Genomic DNA, 17,845 nt, shown 5'->3' with positions numbered 1-17,845 from the left:
CACTTTCTTGAACGAGGAGTACTAGGTTTGTTTGCTTGTTTTCCTTTTCAAAATAAAACACTTTTTGTGATTTGAAAAACATCAAAATACGCTTGCACTCTCTAATTCCTTTCCAAAGCCTAGGGAGCAAAAGGTACCTGGTCTTTGGTTGGGCATCTTCTATAGAGATGTGTAGATGGTACAGTGCACAACCCATCCAACTGTGCCTGGAGTTCTAGCACATAGGAGGCACCAGTCACTAAATTATCAATCATTTTAGTGTCATCCATGAATTTCCAAGCAGGAAATTAAGATCACGTGAAGTAAAGTAACTTGCCCAAGATCAGTTAGAAGAAAGGAAAGGCATATTTGACTGCAAAGTCTGTGACCTTTCCATGTGTCAAGGGAGGAAAAAGCTAAAAACCTCTAAGTTTCCCATCTTTAAAAACTGCAATTCTATTTAAATTTCTTCCAACCAGAGAGAACTTGAGTGTCGTGGAATGATGACTCGGCTGCTTTCAGGAGATGTAACTCTAGCAGCGCTGGCTACTTACTGGCTCTGAAATGAGGAAGGTGAATGCTTACCTCAGAGTTGTGAGAACAGAGTTACATGGTGCCTATGAAACACTGGGGCAGATGGTATTTTTATTCTATTTCCATTGATGCCAGTCGTCACTTCAAACGTGAGAGTTTTGGAAACCATGAAGTTGCCATGACCCTTGCATGCTCAGATGGCTCCATAATTAGGTGTATTTGAATTTAACCTGGAAGAAGATTTAAAAAGTGTTTACTGATTTTCACAGTATTTAGGTATCTAATCACAACTTAGAATGTTGACATGAAAATGCCCACATTACACAAGGATATCTAAGCATCGACCCAGGAGAGGAAATGATTTGTTTCTCACCTTCAGTTAATTATAAATTAGGATCAAATATGTATAACCCAGCTTTTTATATGACCAACTATTGGAGATGAAAAAATGAGCCTTTCTGCTCAGAATCACTTAGTGATTTAGTAAAACAGCTGATTATTTTTATGGATTGTAGAACATCCCATGGTTTCTGCCCTGTGCAGGCAGGCACACAGGTGACAGAAGCATCCTCTACTATCCCTCCACAGCTGGGCTACAGGGATGGGACGGGGCTCCCTGGCCTTAGTAGAGATGCCGTGGGAAGTGTGGGTGCCCGAGCCAGTGGGGCACCTTCAGAGTTCAGCCCTCATACTGCTCGTTGGCAGAAGAATGGATTTAGTTCATTCTATGTGGAATTTCAGATCCTTGGTTTAGATCAGAAAGAAAATAATTTATTTGTTCCCAAGACCTAAGTTTCTCCCAAATCATCCCACAGTTAAATTAATCCACCCCCTATCTGCTAAAGATCAGGAAGTTGATGGTCAAATCAATATCAAGCCATATAAATCCACCTGTGACTCTCCAATTGCTAAATATTTCAACAAAGTGTTTGAGGCAGAAACATATTTAATTATAACGTTATGAGTGCAATGAATTGATCTGCCAAAAACACACGAGATCTTCCTTCAGGTCAGACTTCTACTGCAGGAATCACCAAGAACTGCTCACCACACGAATCAGTACTATGTACCAGTACGAATCAGTATTAGGCTATTTTGTTTTCCAGCGCTAGATGGCGATGGAACACATCTTAAAACATTTGAACTACTCACGAGCCTGACTCTACATCCCAACTAACTTATTTGTCCACACCTCCTTTCATCCTATTCCACAAAAAGAAAAAAAGAAGTATTGTCTGCTCTTGTCAACTTGCTAAGGATGCAGAAATGCACGATTTATTCCCTGCTCTAAAGATGCTCAGTGGAGGAGACAGACCACTTAGGAGTAAGACAGGGTGAGCCGAGCGCAGGGCAGGCGGAGCAAACACACAGCGGAGGGAGGGCGGGGATGGGGAGGTTTCCGGAGGACCCCACGTTTACCGCCCCGATGGGTGGGCGGCAGGAGTTCCTTGTCATCAAAGAGGGGACGAGGCTCATCAGTTGTCAGAACGACTAATGGATTGGAAAGGTAATTGGTCAAAAATAAACATTTCTAGTCACTGCTTTTTCAGCTCTTAGAATTTGTGCAAGAGTGGACAAAGTTGAAAGGACTTTTTAAACATCTTTGTGCTTTCTAAGCTCTGGAGGTGTGAAACAGAGTGCTGTGTTTCAGGAACTTCAGGTAGACCGAAATTACAAGCCCGCCTGACTGGGAGCGGTGGCAAGTGTGGGGGACGCTGGGTGTGCAGGTGTGCGCGGGCGCGGAATCACACCGGATTTCAGTTGAAAGATTTTAAAGGAGAGAGAGCGATCACAAATTTCCGTTGTAGAAAGGTAACTGTGGCGACCTGTTGTAGGCGGTGAATCGGGGCAGAAGTGAGAATCAAGACCTGCATTTCCAGGTCTACGCACTCCAACGGTGGACGCCTGCAATACACCCCAAATGCTCCTCCCTCCCTCCTGACACAGTGGAAGAAGTCTCTCCATACATCAAAGGCGCCAAATGCCAGGGGTCCTCCGATCCCTTGTCCTCTTGCCTTTTCAGCCCCGCCCCACCCTCCCCTTTTCTTTTTCTCTCTCTCCATCTGATGGAACACTTTCATGAAAACAAATGTGCTTTTTTCCCCCATCTTAAAAATATCTTATCCCCGTCTTAAAACCTTTGCTTTGACTCTACATCTCTCTAAGGCAAAGGCATCCTCACATTTACTGGACACACAGATTCTAGTCAGAGAACATCACCGGGGAGGTATTGACCTGCCCGCCCAGGGCGGAGGACCGAGAGCGGCGCGAGGCGGGGTCTCAGGCACAGGGGCGCTGTCTTCACCCATCTGAGACCTTCTCGTGTGTAGCCTTGATTTTGTCCTTTACTAAAGGTGCTTTCCTGCAATAGAACTTTATTTTTAAGTGGTATTTGAAGACAAAATAACTACAAGACCCAAAAGGGTTGAAAATGGATGAAGAAAATGGTTCAGAAAGAGCGCCCCTTCCCCAGCAGGACCGCCCCCCCCCCAAGGCTCTTCCCCTCCCACCTCCTCCGCAAGTCTCCTCCTCCTCCTCCTCCTCCGGAAAGCGAGCCTTCATTACGTTTGTGCATAAAAACGGCATTTGTTTGCTTTCAAACTGTCGTTTACTACTTGTCTGAAATTGTTTCCAATGTTCCATTGAAACGCTTTTTCAATTGTGCAAATTGCTGTCTTAGGTCAGGAGGGAGGACGTTATGATTCCCCATTAAAATAATGAAAATATTTTTGAGGTAATGGCTTTTCACATAACAGCACGGTTTTCCAGAAGCATTTAAGCCATTAAGTGAGGGGTAGATGGGTAATGAAAAGTCCCCCTGCCAACACCTCCAGTTATTCTCCTCAGAGCCAAGCTGTCACTGACTAGGGGCCTCCCGGAACTCAAAAGGTGGGTTTGGAAGCAATTAACTGTTTTTCCAGGTTGTTTCTTTTCCTTTTGTGTGGTAAGGAGATGTAACCAGCAGCCATCCTGAAACTGACCAAGCCAGGATGTAACTACCAGAGTCCTGAAACCCACCAAGCCTCACCACAAGAGCTATGCCCATGACCTTTGCCTTATCTTTAATGCAAAGATCTCTCCAGGAGGAGCTTAAGCCTCATTATGTGGAAGCATGTTCTCCAACTGAGCCTCTGCAAGCGAATACCTGCCTCTCCCTTTTGAATATTCATCCCCCAACCAAATAAAATTTCCTGCTTTCCTTTGTTCGAGGACACCATGACTTTGGAAATGATTCCTCATGGCCTCCTATTTGCTGCAAATACACTTTACTTCATGAGACAACTTCCACTGGTGTAGAGTCTTATTTAACTCACCAGGAGGCGAGCCCACTTGGTTCGATAAGAAAACCACATCGCATTTCTTGTGTAGCCTCCACAGACAGTCCATCCACAGACGGGAAAACACACAGAACCTCTCCATCCTTCCCTTACACAGGTGACAGCATGCTACTCACTCTTTCCTCCACCTGCACTTTTTCTCTTAAAAAAAAGTCTCAGAAATCCTTCCATGCCAGTACATAAAGAGCAAGCTGACTTTTTTAATAGCTCTGTAATATTCCATTTTGTGGCTCTATTGCAATTTATACAGTCTACAGATCGTTGACAGACGTATATGCTCATCCCACTCTTTTGCTAGTAAACTCCACTGCTTGCCTTTAGGTCATTTCACAGGTGTGAGAATATGCAGGTAGATATGAGGAGCCACTGAGTCCAAGGGTTTGTGACCAGGGAGTGTTGATGTGTCTCATCAAGGTGTGCTCCATGGAGGCAGAGCGAGTTCTCCAGTTCAAGCAGCAGTGAGGGTGGCTGGTCCCTCACTTTCTCACCACCAGGTGGGTGTCATCCATCAGCATGTTGCCATATGTCTGATCGTTGCCAATAAGAGGTTGCCAATTAGTTGGAAAGAGAGGGAAAATCTGCAATTAAACTGTGAAGGGGAAATTAAAAATTTTAAAAGCAGTAATAATTTTAATAATTATTATATAATTTAATAATTATTTTTAAGATCTAACGATTTTTTTTTTTTAAGATTTTATTTATTCAGTTTTTTCCCCCCAAAGCCCCAGTAGATAGTTGTATGTCATAGGTTCACATCCTTCTAGTTGCTGTACGTGGGACTCGGCCTGGCGTTGGAGGGAGAAGTGGTGCCTCGGGGCGCTCCCGGGATCCGAACCCGGGTCGCCAGCATCAGAGCGCGCGCACTTAACCGCTAAGCCACAGAGCCGGCCCAGAGCTAACGATTTTAGATAAGATGATCAGGCCTATTAGTTTCTTGTTGCTGCTGTAACAAATAACCACAAACTTAGTAGCTTAAAATAATACAGATTTATCATTTTACATTTCCATAGTTCAGAAGTCCAAAATGGATCTCAGTGGATAAAGTCAAAGTGTCGGCAGGGTTGCGTGCCTTCTGGAAGCTCTAGGAGAGAATCCGTTCCCTGCCTTTCCCAGCCTCCAGGGTATCCTGCATTTGTCAGCCCCCAGCCCCTTTCTCCATCTTCAAAACAAGCAACAGCTGGTCGAGTCTTTCTCCCATCACAGATGCTCTTCTGCCTCCTCTCCCACTTATAAGGACCCTAGTGATTGCAGTGGGCGCACCTGGATAATGCAGGCCACATACTTGCTACCTTCATGTCCGCTGACTAGCAGCCTTCAATCCATCTGCCTCTTCACTTCCCCTCTGCAGTGTGACCCGACGTCTTCACGTGGGCATTAGGTCGTGGACCCCTTTGGGGGCCATTATTCTGCTGACTGCAGCCTCCCAGAGGAGGTGACACTCAGGCTGAGACCGGACGTACCACACACAGAGCCAAAGGAAGAGACTTCTGGCATCCAGAGCAATGAGGGAAGGGTAAGGTGCCGAGCTAGAGGTGAAAGACAGACTCCCTTCCTCAGAACTCATCTCTGATGGGACAGTGGAGGTAAGGTGGTAGCTGGAGTAGAGGACTGTAGATTGTTGCCGGTTTGGGGTCTGGTGGGTTGTATTTGTTTGATTTTTTATGATTGGAGAGATCTGAGCATGTTTAAGGAACGAAGCCAGTGGATTAGGAAATGTTGCAAGTCTAAGCGAAGTGGGGCATTCGATTCCATGACCTGGTACACATCTAAGAGGGGCACATAACCTGCCAAAGGGAAGCCGGGGCAGACATGGGGAAGGGAATTCCCTGTCCCCACCCAAAACAAAGCAAAGCCAGGCACCTACTCCATCTAGGCCACCAGACCTTTTCAGTAATCCCGAATTAATGTCATTCTTAGGAAAGTACAAATAGAAGTGAGCCGCGTGGCTCCCACGTGGGATTCGGTGGAGGCAGTGCCTTTAAGGCATAGAACACTTTCCAGAGTGGCTCTGTCAGGAAGCAGAGACCTGGTATTATGGCCTTCTAATTTCCCCAGCAAGTGGCACCAGCAAGTGCAAACCCCGGGCGACGTCTCGGTGCTGACGGCACAAACACTGCAGCCAGCCCTTCATCCCCAGTCACACCTACAGCAATGGGACAAGCGAACTTGTGACTTTCCACCACCTGTTTTAAAAATGCTTGGCGTTGCTGATTACGTCCTGTTTCTTAACCACACTCAGCATTGTTTGTATTTTCATTGGGAACAGAGTGGCTCCCTTTAAAAAGAATAATAATAGGTGGCCTATTAGTACTTGAATACAAAATTAGAAAGAAGTGACAATTACACCTCCTCGCTGGGAGGTGTCTGCTCTCCCACTTTGATCAGCGTTAGGAAGAAGGCAGACTTTTCTTCAGGTTTCTGAGAGTGGGAATGCTTCCTTGTGAAGGCAGATCTGGCAGCAATCGAGGTATAAATGTGAAGCAGAGGAGAGTTCTGTGTTTTGTCAATGGATATTTTCCTGGCCGTGTAGCAGAGAAGAGGATTTATCTCCTGAGGTGATGGGGGGAGGGGAGTGACACCGTTACTCTAATAAGAAATCAAGCCAGAGTTTAAGTCAATAAAAAAAATATAAATGATATTTTTAAAGTTATAGATGGAAGTATGGTTACTGGTGCTCGCCTTCTGCAGACAGAAGTCAAGGCAGTCACCTGCCTGCAGAGCAGGGCGCAGGGCACAGACCGGGATGCTCCACCCCACCCTGGCTTACGAGCTACAGGACATGACGTGGGCACTTGCTCTCCCTGCGCCTGTTCGCTTTCTTCTCAACGCTGCACAGTGAGATCCCCTCTCCTCCACAGACATCTGACAAATATTCTGACGTACGAGAATATACCGAGAAGAGTTCCTACTCGAGTCCTGGAGGAGTTTGAGGATCTTCATCAATTCTTTTCTTCTAGTAGCCTCCAAACTTGTTTAATCACAAAACTTTCTTTTTTTCAAGGTACAGCAACATGCTTTGAGAAATAATGAATTAGTTTTATTCCTTTTATAAAGCATCTTTGTCCTTAAATGAAATGGCACCAACATGTATTTCTTTTTTGTGGGGGTGGGAGGATTGAAGGGTCATTTATAGCAATATAATTTTATTTTATTTATAATAAATGCCTTGGTGTGTGTGTGTGTATTAGTTCACCAGAGAAACAGGACCAGTGGCATATACACACATATATGTATGCGTATGTGCATATCTGTGTATATCCCACTGGTCCTGTTTCTCTGGAGAACCCTAACTAATGCACCTGGGTTGACCCAGACAGACTGTGAGGGTTTCTAGGGCATTGAACAGGAGTAGCTCTTTTATTCTGAAAGAAAAGCAACTCTTACACAGAAATTTTGACAACTCCCCTAGTGAGGACACTTGGCCATTGACAATAGCACCTCACTGTGAGTCATTAATCCTGTGAGACGGAGACTTATGTGTTAACTCTATAGTAGAGCCCATGTCACTCTCGGGCCACTGCATGGCTGTCAGTCTCAAATGACCCTTCTGAGTACAGGTTAAGAAGTCTCTAAACTATTGGAACCATGAATGTGAGACCTGGAATAGGCTATGTCAGTATAGCAAATGCACATTCCACTGGCCCTGAATTCAGTGAAAAACTGTAACTATTTTTCTAGAACTGTATTTAATTTGCCTTGAATTCCTAATTTGTCCAATGAAGGAAACATCATTCAGTCATGTTCAGGCAAATTTTACTGAACTTACTGCATCCTGAATTCCCTCGCATTTTAAATCAGTCAAATTAGAAGTGCTTCTCCTATGCTCATTTCCCACCTGAGTTCTGGGTATGGCTGAGGAAGGTCTGGGATGACTGGGGTGGGCGCTGTAGTGTGGGCTTAGGAGCAAGGAGTAGGTAAGCTCCCCCGTTGTGCTGCATTGCCCAGGTGGGCTATGGTTGCAATGTCCTCCCTGGTTCTTGACCTCACTGATGTCCCCTGAGCCAGTCTCTGCTTCTGTGGGCTGGTGTTCACTGAGGCAGTGAGACCCTATTTGTCCCCCAACCACAGAGCATGTGCTGCCATCCAAAGCTACACCCCTACGTCATGAGCAATGTTCCCTCTGGTTGCTGGTTCTCTGGCTCGGGAGCTGCCCTCTGAGCTCTGCCTGGGGCTGTCACCCCACAGAGTGGAGTTGTGGGCTCCATTCACCGGCTCACCTCAAGCAGCTCTTGTTCAATGTTTGCTCCTTGTCATGCCAGGTGGGATTTCAGACATCAACTGGGAGATGCACCACTCTCTCCGGGCTCTAGAAAAAAAGCAGGCACGAGGACCCTCTTGATCAGATTCCCCAAGACTGATCTGGAGATTAAGTACCCTACCCACCCCACCTTGGTTCTCACCGAGAGCAGGGTGGGGGCTCCTCTTGGGGAGTGCATATTGACACCCTCAATTGCTTTCTTTCCCATGTTCCTTGCTTCCCCTGTCCAGGCAGAAAAATCTGAAAACATCTTGTTTCAGCTAGATTGTCAGCTTTTAAATATCCATAAACACTTTTCTCTCAAAATTTCAGCTACTATGAATTTCTGAATCTTATTTTGAAAGTAAAAAGCTGATTGTTGCTGCCTCTTCCCTTGGAGTTCCTGCTCCTCATGGAGGGAAGGATTGAAAAGGAGGAGCATTTATGAGGAGCTAGTGCTTTGGGGTCGGGGTCTTGACTAGCGTCTTGAATGGTGGATAGGTCTACATTAGTCAAGTGGCACGCTTTACAAACAGGTACTGAATCCAGGCCCATTTCAGGATAGCGTAGTGCTTAAGCACAAGTCCCTGCATCTGGCTGGTCTGCTTTCTTACTGACTAGCTACTTAACTTCTTTTCCTCATCTTAAAATATAATATGCATAATTCAGAGAATTGTTGTGAGGATTGCATTGGTACAAGTAAAGTGCCTGACAAATAGTAAGTGCTCAATATATGCTGATGTCCATTATTTCAGTTTGGGTGAGGAGCAGCATTTCAGCCATATTCCCAAAATACGGGGGATCAAGGGAAGACATTCAGGAGGGAGCATATAGTGATGTGTTGCCTGGGAGGAACAGAGATTCTCCAACAGTGGAGGTAAGATTTGAGCTTCTAAGGATGAGCTGACTAAGCAGAAAACAAAGTGAGATTATTCCGGTAGAAAGCGTCTTATGTGGCATATTCCTGAAAGGACACAGATGCTCCAAGAAGCAATGTGCATTCCATGTGACTGAGCCTTAGGAGAGGGGAGGCTACAGGAGATGCCCCCTGAGTCCCAGCTGGCCAACTTGAATAATTTGTTCTGTAGTAAGCAAGGGCCCAGCAGAAGGTCGCCGGCAAATTTCTAGGGGGAGAAATGTCAAAAATAGCCAGGTTCCTAAGCCAATTAATGTATTTTTTAAAATTTAAAGAAGACTAGATTGAGCATAAGGAGGCAAGATAGCTTTCCTCAAATAGTTGAATGGTTGTCAGATAGAAGAGGAAGTGGACATTCCATGGGGCTGCTAGTACAGAACTAGTATCTCGGAATAGAAAGTATAAAGCTACAGATTTCAGGATGACTTTAGATAGAACTTTCTGGCAACTAGAGCTGTCAAACAGTCGTCTGGTTTACATTATGGTAGTGTGTCCTCCACCCCTGGGGGATGAAGTCGGATGACCATCCATCAGAAATGACGAGTATGCAATCTTGTGTGGCTGGTGGAAGGTTGAACCGATGATCTCCAAGTCACACCCCCAAGTCATGACTTCACATGGACAAAATTCAATTACCCAGAAGGCTTAGGAAATGGGGTGCTCAGTACATGGCTTTTTTAGTCAATGCAAGCTTAAGCGGGTAAATGTTATTTTCTCAATACATTCGTGTGTCATAGTTATTCTGTGTGTCAAAATGTTTGAATCTTTTTTTTTTCTAATGGCTGAGCATTTACTAGGCTCTAAGGGCATCATTGTGACCAAGAGTCCTACCTAATTAGTGACACAGATATCAGAGAGGCTAGACATTGTCTGAATATATATACTTATCAAGGAAAAATTTGGAAGTTGATGTTTTAAATAAATTCCTGATTTTATCGCTAGTCACTTTCCTTTCTCTCTTCCACGTCAATTAAGGAAAGGTCTAAATCTGTTGTGTAATGGATGGGAGGCTCCTTTTTTATTTTTGACAGGGGGAGAAGGGTGTGGGGAGAGGAGGACAAGAGAGCGCACATGGAACAGCACCTCTGGTTTCTGTTTCATCAGGCTTAGTTTAATAAGAACAGCATCAATTGTGTATTATTTGGAACATTAAAAAAAATTCTTAAATGTGTGAGATTGTCTGTAAATGTGTGGTTTCCCTTTTATCTCTCAGGGAACTATGCCTATGAAGACTCTAATTACAGAAAGGAACAAGCACATAGGACATAATGACAAGGTGACAAAGTCTGGTGAGCTGAAGATGTCCAAGCCAAACCTATGCAAACATTGTGTCCTGCCCTCTTCTCTTCATTTCTCTCCACTACATCCCTTCCACACATTGAGTGCCCAATGAATACATGTTGAATAAATGTTTGTTTGATAAGTGTTGCATTTCAGAGTTCCTTTTTTTTTTTGTTTTTTTGTGAGGAAGATCAGCCCTGAGCTAACATCCATGCCAATCCTCCTCTTTTTTGCTCAGGAAGACTGGCCCTGGGCTAACATCTGTGTCTATCTTCCTCCACTTTATATGGGACGCCACCACAGCATGGCCTGACAAGCGGTGTGCATTAGTGCGGCGTGCCCAGGATCCGCACTCGGGCTCCCAGCAGCGGAGCATTCGCACTTAACCGCTACGCCACAGGGCTGGCCCTGAATTTCAGAGTTCCTTTTGCATCAGGAAATAGATATGATGGAGAAAGGTTACTCTCCTCCAAGCTCTTGAGTTACAGTAAAGTTGATGGAAAAATCAGACACATGCATAATTAAGATAGGGATTCAAATTCAGATCAGCTTTACAGAATACCAATCTGGAACTTGAATTACCAAATAAGTTTATGGTATATTAGCTCATGAAATTTATTTTTAACACAGTAAACTTTAATTTCACAGAAAATAAATATTTAACAAAAATCCTGTCTATAACACATACAGTGTTATGCACTCAGGGGGCATTCCATTAGTAAGAGTTTGGTGATGCAGAAGAATTCTGTTCTAAGGGATTCCCACACTTGTGTCTAATTAACAAGGCTGTGGTCACATATTTAACAATGTAACAGGTCTTTATTCCAGTAAACACTCATTTTGTTTACTGCTAAATTTAGCTCTAAATGTTTATGGTTAGGGAAGGTCTGAGATAGAATTAAACTTTTAACTTTTTTTCTTTTAGTGAGGAAGATTGGCCCTGAGCTAACATCTGTGCCAATCTTCCTCTATTTTGTATGTGGGATGCTGCCACAGCATGGCTTGATGAGCAGTGTGTATGTCCACACCTGGGATCTGAACCCATGAACCCTGGGCTGCCAAAGCGGAATGCGTGAACTTAATCACTATACAACCAGGCCAGCCCCTAGCTTTTTGGTCTTAAATATTTATCGTTTGCCTGCCCACCTGATAACAAGCAGAGGTAGGCAAATACAATTTCCTTAAGCAGAGTGTTAAAGAGAAAGCCACGAGTATACTTATCACGCTATACAGATTTGCGAGGGTTAGCCGAGAACACTGTCTTCACTACAGGAGAAAGAATCCTAGTGCTTCCTCGTAACCAAGCCACGAGTATACTTATCATGCTATACAGATTTGCGAGGGTTAGCTGAGAACACTGTCTTCACTACAGGAGAAAGAATCCTAGTGCTTCCTCGTAACCATGCCGGCGCCATGGAGTCTTCCTGCTCTGAGCCATGAGAACTGGATTGTTCCTGAGGACCCTGACGGCCAGAGAAGCTACTTCAGGTGTCTCAGGGTCAGCGCTCAGGGTCATTAGCTTTGTAACCTGAAGTGGTCGTTCTAAAAGACCACAGTTTCCCCAACTAGTCTTTAACCCCTTAAAATTATGCAATGGAGTTAACAAATCATCTTATAAAATTTAACATTTATGTTGTCTCATCCTTTCTGGTAGAAATGGCTGAAGCAAATATTAAACCTTACTTCAATGTGAACTTGGGGTCTTCTAAGCAAACAAGGCCTGGAGTGTTTGCTAATGAACTTGTACGAGGCCCCTGCGCTTCCCTCAACATACAAAATGTCTTTTACCTTCCCCACAAGTGAGAGCAAATGATAAACGTGAAAGATGATATTTTAAAAACTCTGTATTCAAGTATTCACACCAAAGGATATCCATTAAAATTATGAACATCTCTAAATATATTTCATGTATCATACATATATATACTTTATATGTATAATTACATATCCACAAAAGATTTCTTGCAGCTCTAAGCATGTAAGTAAAACAAAGATAGATGTTGCAATGTAACACCCATATATGCATATATACCAGCTGTTTGAATTATGAATTTATTTACAATTTGCCTAGGTTATAATAAATGATTACTGTTCTATTATACAAACATAACAGTTAAGGTTTCTTTTAAATACAAAGACTGCAAATGAATACATGAAAAATTACACACATGTACAATATTTATAATTTATAAATGCAAAGTTAAGACCTCTTTAAATTATTGCACTTGCGCATTTTACAAAGATCTTTATATGTCGTACATATAAAATAATGTTTTTAAATTTACTAACTCATCCGCTATAATGAAGTTGGATATTGTTCACCTGCAATTCTTTCTCCTTCCAAGAGAGCCCATTAAAACTCTGGATACAGATCCATCGACTCTACATATCAGTTTATTTTGCACATTGTGTTTCTGATAGCTTGTCACCTGTATCACACTCCAGCATTTTGGGCGGCAAGGAGATTATCCCAGCAAACTCGCAGATGCCTCAGCTAGGCAGGAACATAGCTTCTTTTTTGTTCATGTAGACTTGTAAATAAAGTCACCTTTCTCTACAGAGAGATTCAAGATGTTGCATTTCTACAGATTTTGGTAACTGTTTCACAGTGTTTTGGGCAAGCACATTATTTCAATTGGGTCACTGGGTTGGGTCTGGTGAATAGGTAGGGGCATTGTCTATAAACACCTTCTACAGATAAATCTATTGCACTTTCAATGTGCGCACTAAACGAATACATAGAATAGACACCATACAGCAGATTGTATGGAAAATAATACTCCTATATGTGATTTACACAGGCTATTTGAGATCTGGCATGGGACTGCGTATAAAGGTGACTGAAGAAAATACCAAAAGCTGCCATGCCCGTGATATAATGGTATTTTAGGTGGGCTAGAGTACTAGGTAAAACACTTTTAAGATTTAATTTACAATGGGAATAAAACTTTCCATTTAAACTTCTGCAAATCTACAGTACCTCAAAAATATGAGCCGAAACCTGACATGTGTAAACCGACTTCTCTACCTGGCAGTCTGGATTTGGCTGTAAGTGTCTGTCTGGGTCCTTGGGTGACACTACTCTGTGTTCCAGCAGAGCCACGCTCAGGTCCGCGTGCTCTCGGTCACGATTCCCCCACATCTGCTGTAAAGAGCAGTCAAAAGATGTGCCACGTACACAGCGCGCCTCCCACTGTGGGGTCGAGAAGAAGGGAAAGGCTTAGAGTCTGATGGAAGATAGTAATGCTTCTCTGGATTTTAAACACGATTCTTGGGAAACAAAGTCTATGTCTTTGTCTCACTAATTTAAATTTAAGGTAAGTGTTTAAAGGAACTGGCAAAATGTGTTATCAGGATAAATACTTACGCAAAGGGTGAGAACAGAACAGCCACGTGCTACTGACAAGCACAGAGAAGCAAGAACTGAGAACACGCTCGGCTAATGCACATTTTACAGTGATTTCAAAATCAGATTAATACTTGCAACAGAAGGGATACACCAATGTGACTAAATGAAGAAGTCTTTAAAGAATTAACCCTAAATAAAATCAGCAAAGTGTAGGAAGCAAATATATATTTGAAATATATAAAGATAGAAGTGATTTTCAAAATCTAAGTCATGCATATGTACCTGAATGCCAACAAAATCACATCATAATCAGCGTCACAGTTCTTGGAAGTTCTTGCAAAAAAAGACTGAATCTGAGCAGTTCATTGGTTGCAGTGATGAGGGTATATGTGAATGAAACCAAGTAAAGGAGAGAAATCTGAGGAGGAGAGAAAGGTCCTATTCATTCAACCTGACAAAATTAACCATGGGTGTCCCTTTAAATGTTTCCAATTAGAGTTAAGCAAGAAAAGCAAAATAATGACTATATGAATGAAGAAGAAAAATGACAGTATTTAAAATAAAGGCACAGGCCAAGGCGTGGTGAATAATTGAGTCCTATTAAAGCTCAAACCTTAATTCTCAGTTAAAAGACCAGAAACATAATCCTCAAAACTAAATCTACTAAAAACTCCAGGTAGCTAAGGATTTATGCAATTATGTGTATCATGTACAAACAGATCTAGAGTGGCTGAACATCCAATAAAGCAAAATTCACTGAGATTGATTGTACAAAATAAAATTTTAAAAAATCTAAAAGCATGCTAAAAAGAGGAAACCTACACTGAACAGATCTAGTTTCAAATTAGCTCTGTTTTAGTTGCTGTGAGAACAAGTCACTTCGAGTAGCATTGTAATCATATGCACAGATGCTTCTTCATTGAGAGAAGAGTCTGGAATGAGGACAACTGTGAATAATTCATTGGGGTCTCTCTTCCAAGACTGGTTTCTCATGCACTTCTTAGAAATAACTAACGCTGGGAAATGCATCACACTCCTGCCCTAGTCAAAGGGCTATTTTTGAGAATTACTTTCCACATCAATTGCATTTGTTTATGTTTTTATATTTAATTAATTCAGAGTCAACTATCAATTCATAAGATGCTTGCATTTTTTTAGAATTTTATTCCACTGCCCAAGTTCAGTATTTCATGTTGTTGGTGGCATGCATTTCCAAGAAAATTTTTAGTTAAAAAATATATTCACTATCTCTGGAAAGATAATGGAATCATTGCATTTGACAATAAAACTGTGTGTATTATATAAATCAGCACAACTAATAAAAATCTCTGCAAATAAAACATTCTAAATATACTCACAGCTGGTTACCAAATTTATACTGAACAGGGGAAATTTGGCCCAATATAAAATACCACCTTAAGGAGAAACTCATCAAAGCTTTGGTAATAAAAACCATCTGCCCTTTTAAGAAAAGATCTGGGAAGAAGATGAGAACAGAACTCAAAAGTTTGTCCGCTAAATATATCTGCCAAAATGCACAATTACTGCTAACTGCATTTTTTCCAAAACAGATTAACTATATATCACTGCATCCTGGGCCCTTTTATTTTAGATAAATCTATGATTCCTAAGTAAATCTTACACATGGTAAAAGCGATATTAACAGTTTACATTCGAATATAGTCCTTGGGTCAACCTTTGTTCCTATTATGACAATATTTCATGAGAAATAAACCAATTAACTGATATACATTTCTTTGGGAAACTGCTCAAAGTATAGATCACATGATATAATACACCTGGCTGTATCAAAATAAGAGAACTTTCTGTAATAATCTCAGCAGAACAGCAATCTTAGATGCAAAAATAGCCATAGGATTCTCTCCCCCCATGACTGTTTTCTATATCAAGAAGTAAAATTCATGCATTCTTTTAAAATCCTTTTAGTTAAACAACAATCATAAATGATATTTCCTCCCCCATTGCAAATCAGTCTCCAAGTCAAATTAGATGACTAAATTAACTTTTGTGCAAGTTGAAATCAGTGGGTCCAGTTTCATAAATTTAGATGTGGAAAAATATGCAACTTTTTAGCATTCAATTCTACGACTACACTAACATAAAAAGGACACTTTCTTGTCAGCTCTTTATCAAACAATACACATTTTCCAGCACAAAAAATCACCATTTTTGAAGAATGGAGCTGACTTTTATTTTTCGTGGATGTGTTTGTATCACTCTTGCTCTCTCTCATACATAGATGTGTGTACCTAGCCAGAGTGGTATTTCTCTATTTATTTCATTTTACCTCATATTGTATAATTACAGTAGCAAATGGAGCTCCATGTAGGGAAGATGGCAACTTTCAGAAGCCCATAAGGAAATTGAACACATAGTGTTAATTTTAAAATAAGAACAATGTTTACGTATAGCTAACGCTGCTACAACATAAATAAACCATGTTGTAGAAACATCTGATTTAATTTTTTTTGCAAAAACCCAAGCTCACATGAACAACAATGTGTACAGTATTGAATATGTAGAAGAGTATTTTAAAAATTTATTTTATTAAAAGTAATATTCCAGTTTCCTGCCACGTGAAGAGTGGATAAGCTATTTGTTATGGATTGGCCTGTCACTTCCTGAGACTTTAACTCCTTCAGGTCAGGACTAACCACAGCTTCGGAGGTTACTGTGTCATTGTGCTAAAAATCTGTACAGCATTAATATGCACCAGAAGTGACTGGCTTATAATCCTTGTAGGAAGGGGTCCAGACTATTACTTTTGTATGTTTTTTCAAGGCATTTACACTGTAGAGTAATAGTAGTCTCCCAAAAATTATACAGAAGAAACTCTCCAAACCACAGGTTTCTATGTAGATTTTGATCTTGACCAGAGTAGAGAGAGCAGAAAGAAGCGACCATACAATTACACTGTTTTCTTCTACTTCCCTGTTATGGACAGAAAGCTTAGGAAAGATGATTGAGTAACACAAGGAAGGGAGAAATGGGAGAAGAATGCAGCAGATCAAAGTAAAAATTACAGAAGACTTCAATTTTACGGTTTAATTTGATTTTGAGAGAAATGTATGGCATTTTAACTAAATAATTTTACAGGAAAAAAATCTTTCATTTTGAGTGTGAGTCTAAAATTTTGTAATGACACCAAATGAAAATATAAAGGAATCATTATTAAAAATTCACATTTTACATCCATAAGACTTCTCTGTTAAAAAAAAATTATATGCTTTGCTTTTATTTTGTTCTTTATCCAAAGGGTTTAGTAAATGTGCCAAGATTACAATGAAGAAAAAAATTTTAAAAATATTCTTTGATATCTTTTGAATTGATACTTAGAGTTCTGAATTTATTATGATGTATATCTGCATCTTTTCTCCAGAGGACAGAATATCTACTTCCTTTAGTGTTAAATTTATTCATCTAAGCCCTTTAGTATAAACTTAAAGGATACACTTTAGTCCACCTAACTTTTAATTCATGAGGCTCTGAAACAAGAATCTGACTATTTTCCATCACTGATTGCAGAATGACACTTCTTACTCCGTAACCTCGATGACACGTGTCCTGAGGCTGTCTGCTACAATTCACGCTAATTACAAGTAGGTCACACATGAACATTCACAACAGTAATGTGTAAAAATTCCTATTTATAACCAACAACATCAAAGCAACATTGGTGTTAAAGCCAAAGTACAATATGATAATAGTACCATTTTAAACCCTCACTAGAAAGATACAATGGAAAAGTACCCCCTTCTGAATAATTTTTGTCCATTTCCATTAAGGCCTCAGCAAATTAGCCTATTAGAAAAGGCCAGTTCACAAGTCCAATGGAGTCATGTGGACAGCTGATTTCTGGTCATGGGGTGGTCCTAGTTGACCACTGTCTATGATGCTTTACAGATGAGACTGGCAGGGAGTCATCTGCTTGACATATTGACTCGATGTTACCTTCTTGAAGAGGTTTGCATCCCAGGTACCAGGTGTAGGTTTCCTCCCACAAAAACAAAAGGAAGAAAAGTCAAAGAAGCTAGACGAGCATCTTGAGGTGGGACAGCTCATCAGCAGTCATCTGTCTTCACAGGCAGCTTCTCAGAGGTCCCCTGGGCCACTGGTTGGGACGAGATCCACACTGCACTCTCCTCCCCTCGAATCACCTTCTCCCACTGGCTGAGGTTATTCCTAGGGAT

The 17,845-nt window shown here is 41.5% G+C and overlaps 1 protein-coding gene across 3 annotated transcripts in view; it reads right to left on the bottom strand.

Moving 5' to 3' along the window:
* Nucleotides 1-12,134: 12,134 nt before the first annotated feature.
* The window catches only part of PDE10A (phosphodiesterase 10A), a 248,225-nt gene continuing 242,514 nt past the window's right edge, over nt 12,135-17,845 (bottom strand). For 2 of the 3 annotated variants that reach the window (XM_087425040.1, XM_087425041.1), the window contains exon 23: nt 12,136-17,837. In XM_087425040.1, the coding sequence (XP_087281166.1) occupies nt 17,717-17,837 (121 nt within the window). In that variant the 3' untranslated portion in view covers nt 12,136-17,716. Of the gene's footprint in view, nt 17,838-17,845 lie in introns of all 3 variants that reach the window. The other variant, XM_087425039.1, reaches the window with a different exon arrangement.

This window comes from Ceratotherium simum, chromosome 38 (assembly GCF_057802395.1).
Source record: "Ceratotherium simum simum isolate JZ-2026a chromosome 38, ASM5780239v1, whole genome shotgun sequence".
Lineage (NCBI taxonomy): Eukaryota > Metazoa > Chordata > Mammalia > Perissodactyla > Rhinocerotidae > Ceratotherium > Ceratotherium simum.
The sequence above is the reverse complement of the archived record's forward strand: the minus strand, read 5'-3'. Positions and strand labels throughout refer to the sequence as shown.